The 18,876-nt window shown below is 38.6% G+C and overlaps 1 protein-coding gene across 3 annotated transcripts; it reads right to left on the reverse strand.

Moving 5' to 3' along the window:
* Positions 1-359: 359 nt before the first annotated feature.
* On the reverse strand, positions 360-14,919 carry wdr55 (WD repeat domain 55). 3 transcript variants are annotated; one of them, XM_079586599.1, is made up of 8 exons: positions 14,830-14,919; positions 14,490-14,632; positions 7,915-8,015; positions 6,861-6,948; positions 6,478-6,657; positions 4,371-4,470; positions 3,751-3,920; positions 360-941 (listed from the first exon to the last, which is right to left on the reverse strand). In XM_079586599.1, exons 1-8 carry the CDS (start codon positions 14,866-14,868, stop codon positions 599-601), a joined length of 1,164 nt encoding a protein of 387 aa, XP_079442725.1. In that variant the 5' UTR covers positions 14,869-14,919; the 3' UTR covers positions 360-598. The 3 variants fall into 3 exon arrangements, with proteins under 3 accessions (XP_079442725.1, XP_079442726.1, XP_079442724.1); XM_079586600.1 differs by lacking the exons at positions 14,490-14,632; positions 14,830-14,919 and adding exons at positions 8,157-9,420; positions 13,878-14,219; XM_079586598.1 differs by lacking the exons at positions 360-941; positions 3,751-3,920; positions 4,371-4,470; ... (3 more) ...; positions 14,490-14,632; positions 14,830-14,919 and adding exons at positions 8,157-9,420; positions 13,878-14,219.
* Between the last annotated feature and the right edge of the window lie 3,957 nt (positions 14,920-18,876).

Raw genomic sequence — 18,876 nt, forward strand, 5'->3', positions numbered from 1 at the left:
AATTTTAACATGCTATATAAAAATATATGTGGGGTATTTTGAGCTTAAACTTCACATACACACTCTGGGGACATCAGAGACTCATTTTACATGCATTATACCACCCCATTAAAATATATCTCCATCACAAAATATTCTAAATATGTATTTCTCATTTTAAATGTAGATATTTTCAATAAATATGCTACTTCTTTTCATGTCATGGTTGTGTTGGAAGTTCATTGATTTGCCTTGTGTGAAAGTCCAATAAAAAAATAAAAAAAGTATTTATTTCATCCTTAACTTGGATGTATTGGATTTTTAGTTTAATAAGTGGCAGTTTAGAAAACCATCAGCAATAGTAAATAAAAACATACTAAATACTATAGTAAACTTGTCTTTTGTTACATTCTTTGCCAATAAATGGTTTTGTGTTGAGATTTATTAAGGAGCCTTGACTCAAAACAAGAACGTGACAACAGCATTGCATACATTTTGAAATTGACGCTATTTTACAAATATAAATGTGAAACCGATTCAGAAGTTAATCTGAAAATATACATTAATTAGACAACAAATGGCAACATAATTCTGCAAATGTAATTGCATTAAATAATATTCAGTCGCTTCCACTGTCACTGTCATCGTCGCCATTCTCCTCCTCCTCCTCTTCTTCTTTACCGTTTTCCTCAGTTGTGTCTAAAAGGCCGGCGAAGAAATTCTGTCCCGTATCAAAGGCTTTATTACTCAGAGCTTTGAGGCGTCTGTCTTTTTTCTTTCTACGTCGATAATCGGTTACTTTCATCTCGGCTATGCTGGAGATGTCCCAGAATTTGATCAGCTCATCATGAGCGCAGCTGGCCAGGAAACGCGAGTCTCTAGATTGTGTGATCTCCTCTATGGCTTCGCCGACATGCTGCCCGATACTACCCACCACACGGTTGGGCAAGATACTGATGGCCCTGCAAAATTAAGTTTATCATCATTAGTTTTACTCATTTCATTGGATATTAACCCTGAACTGTCTTTCTTAAAGTCCCCCTGTGGTGAAAAGTCAGCTTTTAATTCAGTTTATATGTCAATGTGGTGTTTTTAATATGCTTCAAGTCAAACCATGTGCTATTTCATCAGTCAACACCATTGCAGAGTATTTTCTCCTTAAAACTGCAGTGTATCAAGGACAGAGTCAAAAACACTGTTTGAAATCGCCGCTCTCTCCTACCGCCACTTTAATAAAACTATAAAGATAACTATTATGATAACTGGGTGTCCACACCAACAGGTGAAAATGTTCTGTTTATTATAAGTGCATGGTGCAGATATGTCATCTGCCACTTTAAATGCTTGAGTTCTTTAAAGTTAATTCTGATTGGCTGTCAGTGTTTTTATCATGCATCAACTAGAAAAAGAATAACCTTTGTAAAACTTTGTCTTATTACTGTTAGCCTATACCAAAAAACATAAAACCACGGCTAGCCAACTCTCTGCAGAATTGAATGTGGACTTTGACTCTCCTGTTTGCACCGAAACGGTTTATCAGGAGCTCCGCTGAGTCAATATTCATGGTCGGCTGCTACAGCCAAACCTTTGGTCACTTGTACCAATGCCAAATGTCGGTTTCATTGGTGCCAGCAGTGTAAATCTTGGGCTGTGGACACAGTGTAACATGTATTATTCTCTGATGATGAGTCCACCTTCACTTTCTTTCCCACATCTGTGGGAGTTTCGGTGTGGAGAAGCCCAAAGTAGGCTTAACACCCGGACTGTTGCTGCCGGTGAAACACAGCGGTGGATCAGTGATGGTTTGAGCGGCAATATAGCATTCCTGTGCTTGATGCCAAGAACTACTGAACCATTCTGAAGGACCATGTGCACCTAATGGTCTTAAAATTACGTAAATACAACCTCAGATGAACAACACATGACATATTACACCGTGTCATTTTTATTTAACACAAATAAAGAGGCGTTTGAAGTTTGTCCAGATGCAACTTTGCAAACCTAAGCTGTGCTGCCATGTTCTTTTTAGAGAAAGGAAGCTTTCTCCTAGCAATCCTTCCAAACAAGCCATACTCGTTAAGTCTGTTTCTAATTGTACTGTCATGGAATATCATGAGGCCTGTAGTCTGAGATGTAGCTCTTGGTTTTTTTGCAGTTACTTTAAGCATTGCACATTCTGACCTAGGGGTGAATTTGCTGGGACATCCACTCCTGGGAAGATTAGGAACTATCTTGAATGTTTTCCACTTGTAAATAATCTTCCTAACTGTAGAATGATGGACTTTAAATTGTTTGAAAATGGCTTTTATAACCCTTCTCAGATTGCTAATATTTTCTCTCCTTGGCATTGTTTTAATACACACCTGAACGCCCCAGACCAGCAAACTGCCAAAACTTCTGCTTTTATAGAGTTGATCACACTTGCTGATGATCAATTAATCGAAGACCTTTGATTATCAGCGTCTGACTGCTACTCACCCTCTTCATGGCTATAGAAGACCCACTTTGTCAGGCATGGTTTCTCCATTTTGGCCTAGTTTTTATTAAATAAACCATGACACGGTATATAATGTGGTGTTGCTCATCTGAGGTTATATTTACCTCATTTTAAAACCTGCTAAAGACCAGATTTTTTTTTATTATTTCCTGATACATAAAACCATAGAATTCAAAATGGTGTACTTTCTTTTTCACATGACTATGTATATGTATGTATGTGTATATATATATATATATACATATATAAAAGAGATACACAGTCCTTAATGCTGACTGGGCAATAGCCAATTTTAAACGCTCAAACATTATGGACCATGGCAAGCAGACTTGGGACAAAAGGAGAACTAAAACGAGGATCAATATCGGCGTGGCGTTTGAGATGCCGAGAGCTCCGCATCCGTGAAAAACTTCGACTTGACAGAGCTCTTGTATACTTTATTAGACAGGTGAGCAAATGTCCATAAAACTAATCAATGTCATTTAGTTCAACATGATGAAATGTTAGAATATGATCTGTATGTTATTCTAATATTGATCTAGCTTACTGCTAGTCTCATGCAGCCAGCAAACTAACACATAGAATAACATTATAACTTTCAACAAACTCAAATGCAGTTTAGTGTGATAGTGTAACGTTAGACCAAGCGAAACAGCGCTGCGTTTCGCCACATATTCTTGTGAAACCTGAGGTATCACAAGTTTCTGTGCGAGTAGTATTTCTGCACTTGCGGGTAGTTCGGTAGTATTAGTTCAGTAGTATGTCCGTATTCCTTTAGATCCGTGGGACTCGTGTGTGGCGCTGATATACGTCTCTTATTAGCAAATCGCACCCTACTTCATACCAGTCATGTTAAAAACATCAATGTATTCACTCATCCATAACCATTATTAGAACCATCAGCTTGAAAACAAGATCCATAATTCCGCTTAATGCGTCATCAAACTACACCTTTGTTATTGTAAGAGGTTAGCGACCCCCTAGCAGCGAAAAAAATAAATAAAATACATTTTATTATATACATATTATATACAATATACATTGTATCTTTAACATCTATGTTCGGTGTGGAAACAGTTTTATAAAAGCAATAAGATACTCAAGGCATGCCGTATTGTGAATAGTCACGCATCGCGTCATGCCTAACAACATCCTTATTTACAATACAGCATGTCTCGAGTACCTTATTGCTAACATATATGCGCACACAAAGTGAGATAAGACCATTGAACAAAGAAAGTGACAATGTAACAAAACTTCTGCTCGTTCCTCACCTGATTACTCCATCAGTAGAGGCAGCACACAGTATGTTGTCTGTAATGGGGACGATACAGTCCAATGACTCAGCCTGAACTGCGAACCGGTCACTGGTGGCACCAAAACCATTCCAGTTGAAAATGTATACGGTGCCCTCACTGGATCCACACACAACTTTACGGCCTCTCTGTGGCAAAAAAAAGAAGAAGAGTTTTTTCATGATTAAAACTACACTACCCACCTTATTTTTTATGAAACCATGGTCACATTCATTTTTACCATGAATGTGCGAGGCTTTTGCAGTTATGCAAACTAGCATAGTGGTATTTATTTTATTATTTTAATCATTATAATAAAAACTGGTTTGTAGTGCAAATAGCTTTAATGTTCACTGCACTTCCTTATTCTTTAAGTAGAAAGCCTCACACATTCAGGGAATGCAATAGTTACGGTCAATTAATTCGATTAGTCAAACAGCACCCCAAAAGTGCGGATGTTTTGTGTAGTAGTTTTTATGACTGCGTTTGTTCAAGTCTGTAGTTCACAACGCCGTAAAGCAAAAATAAAGAAAAAAGCTGAACACACAAAGTGTCTAAAGTGTTAATTAATTAGCAATACTGACATTGTTTAGACTTACTTTCATAATAGAAACAGAGGTAAGATCTCCATTTTGGAATTCAGAAAGCAGTTCAAATCTTCGTCTTTTTATATTGAATACACCCATAGTGCCATCGCCACTGAAAAACAACAACAAAAAGTTAAACACATACAGCCATGAAGAAACATCTGATTTCATCAAATTAAAACATAAGATTATTATATAAATTTGCACACCTAATTTAGAAAGAACATTACATAAAATATCACGCCATGTGTCCTTTTGTTTAATGAAAGAGAGCATAAACACATTTTAAGCAAACACATTCTATGGAAAGATGACTGACAGGACAATGTCGGAGCACCATTGACAAATATATTATAAAATCAGTACTACACACAGAGCATACGTGATCGCTAACTGGAAAGTTAAAGTAAAAAGCACTTAAAAATTATATAAATGCACTTAGCATGAACACGCGAGTATGAGTTATGGGCTACTTAAGAGTCGCTGTCCAAACATGAAGTTCTGAAATATCAATCAATCTGCCTATAGCTTTTTTTGCGTAACAGTATAAATTCTTGTAATTTACTTGATGGGAAAGGTTTGGTTATTTTTCTTTCTTTAAAAACAAACAAACAATTAAAGGATTAGTTCACTTTTAAAATGAAAATTCTGTCATCATATACTCACCCTTAAGTTGTTTCAAACCTGTATGAATTTCTTTCCTCTGCTGAACACAAAGGAAGATATTTTGAAGAATGTCAGTAACCAGACAGTTTTTGGTTCCCAATGACTTCCATAGTATATTTTTTTTCCTACTATGGAAGTCAATGGGAACCAAAAACTGTTTGCTTACTGACATTCTTCTAAATATCTTCCTTTGTGTTCAGCAGAGGAAATAAATTCATACAGGTTTGAAACAACTTAAGGGTGAGTATATGATGACAGAATTTTCACTTTAAAAGTGAACTAATCCTTTAAGTCAGCTATTCTATCAAGTCATCCTATTTTTCTACATTGATATATATATTTTAATTTTATTTTGTGCGGAACGATCTATATATACACATACTGCTTTGTAAATCTGATTGAAATCTGCAATGACTCGTTTTCTCAAAATCACCTGTGAATGGCGGCACAAGCTTCCAGGATCACTGAAGACCGACGACCTCTGCTGTTTGGTTTTGGGAATGCAGTGTTTGGTACCTTTGCCCACGAATTAACTCAATTGGAAGTCCATTGGACACACTGTTATCCAGTTGGACGGTTATAATTTGATGAAATATAATTTTATAATGGGGTGAAGGTACAAACTAATTTGCTTGTGTCCAAAAACAAAATCTATTTAGTCACCGTGTGAAATCACCAGTTGGTAAGTACATACCTTTATAATTACATGCAATAGAATTTTTTTTTAACAAGTTTCCTTGATATCAGCATTTTCATTTGAAAGTACCAATGAGGTTCATTCTTGTGTTACGCAGCACGTTTGAGCTTCTGCAAGAGCCAATGAGGTTCATTCTCGTGTTACGGAGCACGTTTGAGCTTCTGCGAGAACCAATGAGGTTCATTCTTGTATTACGGAGCACGTTTGAGCTTCAGCAAGAAAAAATTTTTTTTTCTCGCGCGTCAAGCAGGTTCTGAGCTTCTGTTTATTTTTGCTGATCAATGTTTAAATGTGAATAAAAGCCTAAATTCCATCTGTTCATCATATAAAGTGATCGAGTCTCTTTAGACAATTTGGACTAAACCGCTTAATTCACGATTCGTTTTTCAATCTCTTTATAAACTCTTTGAAGCGTCAAAGTGGTAGTTGTGTAGCTCTCCGAATTATTATTTTTTTAAATCAGTGCTAACCCTTTAAGTTATGAAGCTTTTTGGACACGGCCCGTAACTCTAAGATGATTCGTACAACCGTTTCTACTACCTACTTAGGCCTACGATGCTTTTGGGAAACGCAAAAGCATCTGATGCGTTACTGTGCATTACTGACAGACTGGGAAGAGAGTTGCCGTTGCCGTAGTGTTAAATATATGAAAAAAAAATTGTATATTGAACAATCAAGCATTAAACCTATTCTAATAGACCCCAAAAACAAAATCAAAACTTACAAAAGGGCATAATAGGTCCCCTTTAACATTACCTGGAAGTAAGTAGTGTCCTTTTAGCCTGGTCAATGGCGATATCACTAATATAATCCTCATGGTGCTTCAGATCCATAAATGATGTTCCTTTCCTCAGGTCCCAAACCTTCAGCGTTCCCTCATCATCTCCTGTCGCAAATATATTCTCATCAACCAGCAGCAGGGCATTGACTGGGACCCTTAAAAACGATCAAAGACATGAATTACTTTGCTGTTCAAAGAGCTCTGTGCTAACATTTCGACAGCTTTTCATACAGGGTAACAGCTGTGTATTAGACTGCTCCTATTCTTGCAAGAATAAATACTTCTATTTTATAATACAACCAGAATAAAACAATTTTTTAAGAATGGCTTTCTAAAAATAGATGGGAAGATCATATACGTGTGAGCTTTCGGGATGCGCGTCACTAGTTTTCCAGCCTCCACGTCCATGATGTGAACCGACTTGTCTTTAGACACGCTGAACAATTCTGAAGAACAGAGAGAAGAGAAAATCACTGGTAAGTGCTATATAGAGGAATTATATTTTTGTAAGCCTTTTAGCACTTCCGGTTCCATCGTCTCAGTCGAAGGGATTTTTGAATGGGTTTTTAGTTAAACGCCTGAAATAAGGTCTGTGGTGAACAAGCTCAAGATGTTTACTCACTTTAGGACAGTAATACCCCCATATGATTTTTTAAAAAGCTTTTACACAACATGAAAAAGGCGATTTATAACAACTGGCTAAATGGGACTACAGAGGTTGTGTGGGACATTAAACATCATCAGCCAAACAGATACAATCATCTACTCACTAGTCAGCTTTCACAGTGTCTTAGGCCTTGTTTATAGACAGGGCTTAGATTAAGACAGGATTGGGCCTTAGTTCAATTGGGACATTTAAGTGGCTTTTTTAAACGTGCCTTAGAAAAAAACATTAATGGTGTGCATCTTAAGACAAAATAATGAGTCTGACAGTCTGAGTCTGAAGTTGTTTTGAGTTAAAACATGCATTTTAGTCTGGGACTAGTTTAAGCGTTGTCTGTGAAACCGACCATTAGTGTTTATAATCACGCTCTTGCAAACTATTTTACCTCAAACTTTCAGGATTTTGTTTCAATCAAGAGTTGTTGGAATCTTAATTGTGGTGAGTTTGAAGTAGTGTCCTGTAGCCTACATTTAGCTTTTTACATCTGCCAATTGAATTTAGGCTTCAAACTTTATAAAAGTTGTTCATTTGTGAAGATTATCGCAAAAAGTGTAAGAATAATAATCTTTTGTTGGTCAGAGCTTATTTTCTGCAACAATCTAAAAGCAAATGGAAGAATCCTATCTGTTTTTGTTGAGGGATTAGGGTGATGCTGACTTCCAGGTTGGCCTATAAAACAAAATCCCTGCAGAACCTTTTAGTCAGTGTTGGGGAAACACCACAATGAAATGTAAAAGTAGATGCTTACTCTGTCCATCACTGGAGAAGAGCACTTTCCTGCAGGACTTGAGATGATGCCCTGATGACCACAGCTCTTTGTTTGCTCCTTCAGTGCAGGAGTATGAATACCTGCAAACCAAATAGATGAATTTATACTGAACTGCACTAGTACACTCCTGTCAACTATCAATAAATAAACAGATACAGAATCTCTGTCATCTTTTTGTCATTTATTGTGGTAACAAGTGGTATGCAACATGCAATTCTTACATAGTTAACATGTTTTACGTCATGGTTTGCAGTTTCATAACAACGCTGGGGCACATATTAGTCAAGGCACAGCATACAGACACAATCTTGTCAAGGAATATCATGTCCTCGCCTTTACATTGGAGCGCCATGCTCACTGGCACAGTATCATTTAGTATGATGTACTTTGTGCGTACGCATCCACTAAGTCTCTCCACGTGGACTCTGAGATGAGCGATCTGGCGCGTCTCCTGCACATCTTTTGCATTCAGCTTGCTATGTCCACTTGTGCTCACTTCTGCACACATTAGTCCACCGACACGGATGTCAAATCCACGATCTGCCAACACCAAGTCCCCAGGCAACAGTTTGTTAAGAAGGCTGCTATTTTCAGTCACATGCTCGTCACTGACAGGACCTCCCCAGCCTCGGGAAACGAAAGAGATGGCTCCCCGTGGTGTAATGCCAATGAGATACTTTAGGGTGTGCTTTTTTGTGTTGTGGGAAAATGTCTGCGCTCTAGCTTTGAGATTTGACGCTTTACCAATATCAATTTCAAAGCAGTCCACAATAACTGCAACACGATTGCCAAAAGCCTCGACGAACTGACGTGGCATGGTGGCTTGCAAGCAGTGTCTCTCTGGCCAGTGCACCAAGGGTTTGAAATGTGTAAACAGTGTACCTATGGTATGTCTGAACGTGGTGGACGCAGTCTTTCGATCTACGGAGAAGAGGTACGCAATGTGCTGGATTGGTAGGTTCAGCCTCAGGCGCATCAGAGTTAAGAGGAGCATCTGAAACGGTGAAAGCTTTCGGCTGGTCTGTGGCAGGCAGGGAAGAAGTTGTGTCAGCACACCCATCAGAACAGCAAAACATGAAAGTCCAGTGTAGTACGTGACCTTCGCGTCGTCGTCTTTCAAGAAATCCTCCTCCATCTTCTTTTGAGAAAGCTCTTCCTTCAGTTTCCTGTTCTCCTCCAACAAGCGGTTAATTTCGGTACGCCTGCAGCTGCAAAAACTACATTCCTGCTGTTCTACAGTGTTGTCTTTTAGGCCAGCTTCATCCAACTGTGAATCGTCATCTGGTGGCTCAGCCTTAACCATCTCTGATCTCTGGCCAGCTAGATCCAGTGTTGCAGGTGCAGCATTGTTCACTTTTACAGCTTGCTGTCTCTTTGACCTCCGGTTAAACTTCCCTAAGTCCGTTGGTTTCACTTCTGTGTGCCCGAGATGTAATGATGGCACCCAGTCGGGATCACACTCTAGCATTTCATAGGCTGGTTTGCCTAAAAAAAGAAAAACAAGAATTTATTTAATTAGTTATGTAGCCAGCTTCTGGTGCAAAGTTAGCTGTTTAGCAACAACTCAACCACAGCTGCATCCCAATTCGAAGGCTCCTTCAAATACAGCCTCGAAATGCGCCCTTTGTTTGCCATACAACAGATGTGCTGCGATCAAAAGTTTAGGCAGCTGACTTGTTGCCTCACTGCCTTATCAGGCAATGACTTTGCAGGTACTTCACAAAACTGATTTTGGACAGGCTTTAAAAATGCTTTAATGAATAAACTTAATAACTAGGCTAGCTTTAATGTTTTCAATGATGTGCAGTCTATACATTATCTGTTCACATCTCAAAAAATTAGTTTTGGTGTTTCATGACCGCTCGGTTCAACATTTGCGGACTTCGAAGCATGCAGCCTCTGAATTGGGACACAGCACATGTTTGCATTGTTAGCTTTGAAGGGATAGTTCACTTTAAAAAGAAAAATCTGTCATCGTATATAGGGTTTTCACCAACGTCACATTCTGGGAGGTAACCCGGATGTGCGGACATTATGGAGGCACTGCAATTCTTCCTTCTATTTCTTATCCCGAAGCTACGTTCAGATTGTCAGTCCAAAAAAGCACTTGAAATCCGTTTCAAGCTACATCCATAAGTGGTTTGAAATCCTATTCAAATCACATATCAGGACATCAGCTTCAGTCTGAACGCTCTGATCGGACTTTGCGTGGTATGTACCTCCTCTCACGCCACATAAAATGTAAACGTCAGATGACGTTATATTGGAAACATGCTGAAAGTCGCTGCCAAAACAATGCTGTGTTGTTGCAAAGTGCCGGACGAGCAGATTTTTTTTATTTTTGAAACCGGCGCAGACAAGAGCGCGAAAAAAAAGCTGAATATACATAACAGCCTCCAACAGTTCTGCAGCAGGCTCAAGACGCAGTAGTCCAGTGTGGCGGCTACACATTTCCATGTTGTAAAATTTAAACAAGACAACATCTCTATTGCAAATGCAAACCCCTCCATCAACGCAACGTCGTTGCCATATTGCCAAAGAGCTGCATGGACACACAAATCGGATCTGAACAGTTGCGATACACAGTGTGGACATCATTTTAGATCAGACCTGGGCATTGTACGGCCCCCGGGCCACATCAGGCCCTCTGGCTATCCTTGACCGGCCCACGTAAGGTAATTGGTAAATAAAAGCTGGAGTCCGTAATTTTTTTTTATTTTCTCAATATATAAAAAATTTGATATTGAGTGTGTACATCATGAATCAATTTTCCAAACCGTGTTTGTGTCTTATCCTAAATCACTATGGTACACTTATAATCAGTGTTTATATTCGGACTATTTTAGGCCGGTCGAGTCGGCACCGCTGCAGAGTAACACTGTCCCTGAGTGACTCGTCATAGACATGAGAGAAGTAGCTCCGGCTGCAATGTTCTTCCGCGATACGCATGCAGTTCTGTTTAATAACCGCTAGAGTGCCAAAAGTTATGGACTGCTGTCAAGGCAACTGATTTTGTTTATTTTATTAACGTCAGTCACAGTGTGTGTGACATGCACCTTCACTGAACTGTATTCGCGCTCATGCAGGACAGCGTTCAAGAAATGAAATTAGCCCTTAAATATGTCAGCTAAAAAAAGAAAGATTGATGCAGAATGTAGAGTTTTTAACAAGGCATGGACTTGTAAGTATTTATTTACTGAAGTCAAAGGTAAAGCTGTGTGTTTAGTTTGTGGAGAACAGATAGCTGTGCTCAAGGATTACAATTTGAATCGCCATTACGAGACTAAACATGCAGAGAAATACAAGCATGTGACGGATGCAGAGCGGGCACGGACATCTGAAGCGTTGCTAGCTAAGCTGCAAAAGCAGCAAGGTCTTTTTACCAAGCTTCACGGATCCAGAGATGCAGCCAGCAAGACCAGCTTTGTGATATCCCACAAAATCGCAAAAAACAGTAAGCCATTCTCTGATGGGGAGTTTATAAAAGAATGTTTGGTGGACTCTGCAGCGCTAATATGCCCTGAGAAAAAAGACGCATTTGCAAATGTGTCCCTCTCCAGGCGAACCGTAACGAGACGAGTCGAGGACATCGCGGGAAATCTGGAGCTTCAGCTGCAAAACACAGCGGACAATTTTGACTGTTTCTCATTGGCTCTGGACGAGAGCTGTGATGTCCGCGACACAGCCCAGTTACTTATCTTTGTACGTGGGATAACGAAAGACTTTGAGATGACGGAGGAGCTGGCAGCTATGTGGTCAATGAAAGGGACTACGACGGGGAGTGATTTGTTCACAGAGGTAAATTTATCCATTGACAAACTGGGACTAAAATGGGACAAACTTATAGGTGTTACAACCGATGGTTGTCCAAATCTGACCGGGAAAAATGTCGGACTTTTGAAGCGGATGCAAGATAAAGTGACTGAAATAAACCCAGAACAGAAATTGACATTTTTGCATTGCATTATTCATCAAGAGGTGTTGTGCAAGTCAGTGCTAAAAATCAAACATGTTATTGACGTTGTAACTAAAATTGTTAACTTCATCAGGGCAAGAGCACTGAATCATAGACAGTTTGTTGCACTTTTGGAAGAGTATGAAAGTGAACATAGTGACATAGGCTACCACACAACTGTCAGATGGCTCAGCCTGGGCAAGGTGCTTAAAAGAGTATGGGACTTGAGAGCAGAAATTAAGGAGTTTTGTGAGATGAAAGGCAGAGACACCCCAGAGCTCTCAGATGCAGACTGGATGGCAGACCTGGCTTTTGCTGTTGATGTGACTGCATTAATGAATGAACTAAATACTAAGCTGCAAGGTAAGGGCCTCTTTGTACATGAAATGTACAGCTTAGTGACGGCTTTCATGAGAAAGTTGAAGTTTCTTTCAAGCCAATTGGAGGGCAACGTTCTTACCCACATGCCAACACTGAAAGAAGTCACACCATCAGCTGATCACCTCCGCAGATACTCATCCATGTTAGGGGCACTACATGGTGAGTTTTCAAGGCGATTTGAAGACTTCAAAACAGTTGAGGGTGAAATGCTCATGATTTCTTCTCCCTTCACTTGCAGTGTGGATAATGCACCCATTGATGTTCAGCTTGAACTCATTGATCTGCAGTCTGACAAACTATTGGCAGAGCACTTTAAGTCAGTATCACTGCTGCATTTTTATTCTTCTCTCAAAGAGGAAAACTTTCCAAACATAAGGAGGCATGCTCAGAGGATGTTGGTTCTCTTTGGATCTACCTACATCTGTGAACAAACATTCTCAGTGATGAAGTTTAACAAATCCAGATACAGATCCTCTCTCAGTGATGATCACTTGTGTGCTGTCCTTCGCATTTCCACCTCAGATATTCAACCTGACTTCAGTGCACTTGTTCGAGCCCAACACAGACTAGATTTCTCTCACTGAACAAGAGAAAAAAAAAAACTCGGGTAAAACAATCAAACAAACAACACTGGAGGAATTTATTGTTTTTTTATATAGTTGATGTGATGCTGGTCTTTGAAATACATGCTTTTTTTGTATGAAGTTGTGATGCTAGTTTTTCAAAACTGTTTTTGTTAAATAAATAGTTATATAATTGTGTGTTGTGTTAATTTAATTAATTTCATTTACTGTTTTTCTTTTTTGAGAGAGATGTAATATATTGGGCAGAACTGAGTTAAGTGTATTGGTCCGGCCCTCTATAACCGCCCCAGTTTCTCATGTGGCCCCTTGGGCAAATTAATTGCCCACCCCTGTTTTAGATCATATTCCATTCGGATACAAAGATAATCTGTATTTGGACTGACAGTGTGAATGTAGCCATAGTTAACTACCGGCAAGTCAACATTTTAGCCATAGTCAACGCTATTTACACATGTGGCTGATGCTGTAGTAGTGTATATCAGCTGTAGTGGCTGATGCTGTATTTTCTTTCATCCGTTTTTTGCACTCTTCTCTTCTCTAGACTTCTCAGTCTATAGAACTCGAAATGTTTTTCCCCCGATGCGACCGATTAGTGCAGACCAAAACTCGACCATTTTATCAGCAGCAATAATCAGCCAAATTTGCGAGTCCAGTTCAGTGGCATTGTTTACGTTCAGTGCCTCCAAAATGGCCGACTTCTTGCGTCTTGATGATGTGTAGCTGCTAGTTAATTTCTTTCTTCTGCTGGATACAAAGGAAGATATTTTGAAGAATATCGGTAACCAAACAGTTAACTGGTCCCATTGACTTCCATAGTATATGTTTTCCTACTATGAAAGTCAACTGTTTGGTTACTGACATTCTTCAAATCCTTCTTTTGTGTTCAGCAGAAGAAAAAAATCATACAGGTTTGAAACAACTTGAGGGTGAGTAAATTATGACAGAATTTTCCTTTTAAAGTGAACTAACGTTATCCCTTTAACAACACAACAGTTGGATATGTTTAGCAAGTTATAACTTACCTTTATGGAAATGCCGCGAGCAAACCCGCATGTGTCGGGGAATGTTGCTGAAGGTGATGTGTTTTAGTCTTACTGCTGCTACCCATGCCATGCGACGCCGCTTGGTTAACTCGGACATCTGAGTTCCAATGTTCTGTTTCCAAGTCGGAAAGTTGAAAAATCGAAAGCCATTGCGTTTTTTTCCACGCCGGTGGCACTTAACCACGCAGCAAGTGTTCACCATTTTCAACGTGTATAATACAAACGTTAACGTCTACTTCCTATTATACCGCAGATTCCGTGACAAACTCCCGACATGCATTGCGCAGCTGACGTCACGTCCCATGAAAACGTACTGAATTCGGAACCGCGTACTATACTGTCGGTACTAGTATACTCTACTCTTCCCACATGTTTCTATGGCAGAAAGAGTAGCGGTTCCGAATTCAGGTTTTGCCTATACAGTGTCTTAAACTACAATATTATTATTATTTTCTATTTAAAAGGGTTAAATTTGGAAGTACTAATATTGTTTTACAACACGCAATATTTGTGGGACCCCAAACATTAGTAAAGTCGATCTCAACCGAAAATGAGGACTATAGATTCGCGAGAAGAAGGAAAAAGACGTACAGGTATATATCTCCATCAATGTCTCCAGCTGCAAGGATGTCTTGGTTGGGATGAAATGCGATTGTGTTGCCAATCGCCTCTAGTTTGATGTCTTCTGGTGTCTCGCGGATCTTTGGTACTTTGGGCTCTTCTTCAGTCTCCTCCTGTAAACACACCGAAACACTGCATTCAGCTCACTGTGGACAGCGCCGACAGCTTTAGCGCAGTTTATTACAGTTTAAAGTGCCTTTTACGACTCAATTATGAGACATTTCGGTTGATTTTAAATGTACATTGAATATATTCCGACAAATTACGGCACTGAAACGCTCGATATTGTACAACAACAACAAAAACGTACTTGTTCAAATGAATCCTCGTGCTCTATGGAAGTCGCCATCTTTATTGTTTGCTACATACGTCACTTCCGCCACCTGCTGCACTGGAGTGGCCAGCAGTGAATGCTTTATTTCTACCTCTAAAGTGAACGAGGACTTTTACATATTCCCGCCTCACATGCTGACACGTATGCATGTACACAACAACAATAATTGCACACTGTATAGCATCTGTGTTTTGTATATTTTACATCAAAACCTCTACTTTATTATACTTATATTTATATTCATACTTCTATATTCTATATAGTTTATTTACATAATATATTGTATTTTGTTTTATTCACATCATATTTATATAGCTATGTATATATTCTGTTTTAAATACTGTTTGTGTGTATGTCCTTAATTCGTTTGTTTTTGCACTGTCGGACGGACGAGGGAAAACATTTGTATACATTACATCACATGTATGTAATATGTATGTGACAAATAAAAGGATTTTGGACCTTAAAATGCAGCCATAAATTATAGTAAATAAATTATAAAAAAAGAGAGATTTTAATAGTTATTACAATGGACATTGTTATTATTATAATTTTTTTTTAAATTCCTTCAACAATAGGGTATACAAAAATAATATATATTTTTTGTAGAGACAAGAACATAGCAAAAAAAAAGCCTTTATCATGAGTCAAAATCAAGCCCAAAAATTAAATCCGCATTGAGCTCATGTAATGACATAATGTAGCCACTAGATGTCAGTAAAAACACATTAACGCTTTTCAAATCGGAAGTGCTGCACCTTATTAAGACATAAATCGGTGTTTCTTCAGCCGTGGGGACGTTTGACACTTTTTTACATGTTTCTTCTCATTTTAAATAAATGATCGATGAATTATGTTTAACAGCATGGGGTACATATAAAGATGTTGTAAATGTAATTTTCAAAAAAAATCTGGAATAAATCACGTAGGCCTATCCTAAATAAATGTTAACATTAAATAACATTTAATTTTTTTGACAAAATGACAGCTTGACTTGAAAAGTGCACAAATTTGAATTTACCTTGATTAAAACGTGGCATCAACTGTCATACCACATATAGCCTATTTTCCATTGAACTCCTAATGATTTATTGAAAATGATTACGCTTGCTCTTGAGCATATGTGTCATCTAGACATGTCTAAGCATCCTTAGTGTCCTTTCTCTTACACCTCTAGAAAGGACCTTATTAAATGGTCTTCTTAAAGATAAAATCAGATGTAGCCAGAGGCATCTGTTCGTTTAAAAAAAATGTTTGTCTCAATCCTCAATTTGTTGAGAAACATTTTACAACTCCTCAGAGTAAGTCCCTAAAGATTCCCGACTGAATGCACCCCGTAGTGCCGAGAAGCACGGCCCCCGCTAGGTGTCTCGCCTGTGGCACATTCTACCCTTTTGCGTTTGAATGTCAAGACTCTCCATGCAGAAAATTGATTCCCAATGATGCTATTGAGCAGGCAGGTCACTCAAGAGAGAAGAAAATAATCTCATGCCCCCCCAAAACAATGAGATGAAACCAAAATGCTGGAGATAAAGGATTGTCATGAAATTACGAAAATTGAGGAAATCGATCACAGAGCATGAAGCAGATATGGACACTCGATAGGTTTAACCCTAAATAAGGGCATGTTTGAGATCTCAGGTTCTCGTGTCTCAGCTGGGGGAAATTATCAGTAGGTCACTCTCAGAAAATCACGTCATTTGTGTGTCCTCACATGAATTAACAGTATAGCGAACTTACATTATTTGAGAGATTTGAGAAAAGGCAAAGGAAGAAATTTCCTTTATTGGAGTTATAAGTTTTGTTTTCGCTTTTACTGAAAGAATATATATATATTATATATAAAACATGCATTATTAATATTTTAGAAAAAATGCGGCATTCGTCTTTTCCCCGTGTTCTGTTCAACTCTGTTAAAATGGTTTGATCCAAAGGAACCGCAATATTTTTTGGCTCTGAAAAGCATTGTTTCATTGTTTACACTTACATTGGCTTCATAAAGCTTAATAGTTCAACTCTGTTATGGGATAAACACCATTTTTTTTATCTCACAGCCTGTGAATAATACAGTGTGGTGCAATGATACTTGCTGTGAGGCCATTATTGGACGTTCAATTTATAATTCCAACATGACAGTAACAGTGTTGAAATAAAACAGCGCTTTGTCGCAGGATAGACATAAAGTAGTGCATGATCACAGGAACTTGCAGTGCAGCTTCAAACTAATACTGTGAGGCCATGTTTTTGCTCTAATCTTAAGCCCTAGAACACTTTTGGTTGTAACAAGGTTATCACAAAACACATTTTAAAGAGAAAATGGCTTGAGTCAGGCCTATTTATATTTCAGGGCACAATAAACCAGCTACCTTTTAATTTTTCAAATTTATATACACTACAAGAATTTCAAACTTGCAGTAACAGGGTTAAAATAAAGTAGTGCTAAATAGAGTGAGTTTAGGGTTACTAACAACAAATAAATTCATCAAGCTTGATAGTTCAGCTCTGTTATGAGATAAACACCAATTTTTAAATCACCAGAACAACCTGTGAACAGTGTGGTGCAATGACATTTAATAGTTGAGGCCATTATTAGACTTTTTTGCACTGATCTTCAACCCTGAAACATTTTGTATGTAACAGGGTTAACACAAAGCACATGATTTTTCAAATAAAAATTGCATAAGTTATTAATATGTATTTAAAAATGTATGTATGAGTTCTCACCAGGCACAATAAACGCAGTCATATGTTCAAATGTATGTATGAATTCCAAAATGACAGTAACAGGGTTGAAATAAAGTAGTGCTTCAGGGTCAGGGCTCAGGCTTGCTAACACCAAATAAATTCATCAAGTTTAATAGTTCAGCTCTGTTATGAGATAAACACCATTTTTAATCACCAGAACAACCTGAATAATACTGTGTGGTGCAATGATACTTAATAGCTGAGGCTGTTATTAGACATTTTTGCACTGATCTTCAAAACTTGAACATTTTGTAACAGGGTTGACACAAAACATGATTTTTCATTTATATTCATTTACGTTTTATGATTTATTACCAGTCACAATAAACTCAGTCATCTATTTAAATGTATGCATATAAATTCCAAAATGACATTCACAGGGTTGAAATAAAGTAGTGCTTCATCACAGGATAGTGATACTGTAGCGCATGATCAGGAGCTTGCAGTGGAGCTTCAAAATACATTGCATTTTGCATTCTAAGCCTACACGACATACAAAACTGAGTACATTAAACCGAAGACTGGTTTATATGTGACACACATCACTCTTGACTTGACTCTAAACACTCGTCAGTGCTATCCGGGGTGTGCTTTACTCCCAGCCGCCTAAAAGAACCAGCACACTTCCTCTGGTCTGGGACTAACCTGGGCCATGTGTTCAGCAGTAATTCTTCCCCTCCAGAACGGGTAAATACCCTCAGCAGAGCCCGTATCAAGTTCCACGGAAACAAAGACAGCGAGAGCTGCGAGGGACGACCATAATGAGCCATCTGTTCATCCATGGCGGTGCAAACCAAATGTCATCAAACTGTGCTCCTTCTCTCGCTTCCTCACATCGCCTTCAGAACAGGTAAACTGCAGTCAGAGAGCATCGCTAATGCTCGCCGTCACAGTTTACACTGGAGCTCCGCAGTGACAGACGATGTCAAGTTCAATACTGCAGTTGGCTGAGCACTTTAAATGTATCTGAGAGAAAATCTATGGGGATTCTGTTTAGGGAATAGAGTTAAATGTTTAGGTGCTGAGAAAACTAAATATTCTCTGAAAAAAATATGTTATTAACATGCAAATGCGTAGAATTTGTACAAATGTATTAGAATGATGGGCGTTAGGATTCTGTTGGTACAAATTGTATACATGGAATGTTACTGTGTCATTCATATGAAAGAACAGATATGAAGATGTACATTTCCTGAAGAAAATGTGAGTGGGTGCTTGCAGTGGCAAAACTCACCACTCGGGTGCGGTTAGCTAGTTTAGCTACAAAATTAGCATGTT

The sequence above is a fragment of the Phoxinus phoxinus genome (assembly GCF_949152265.1).
Source record: "Phoxinus phoxinus genome assembly, chromosome: 17".
Lineage (NCBI taxonomy): Eukaryota > Metazoa > Chordata > Actinopteri > Cypriniformes > Leuciscidae > Phoxinus > Phoxinus phoxinus.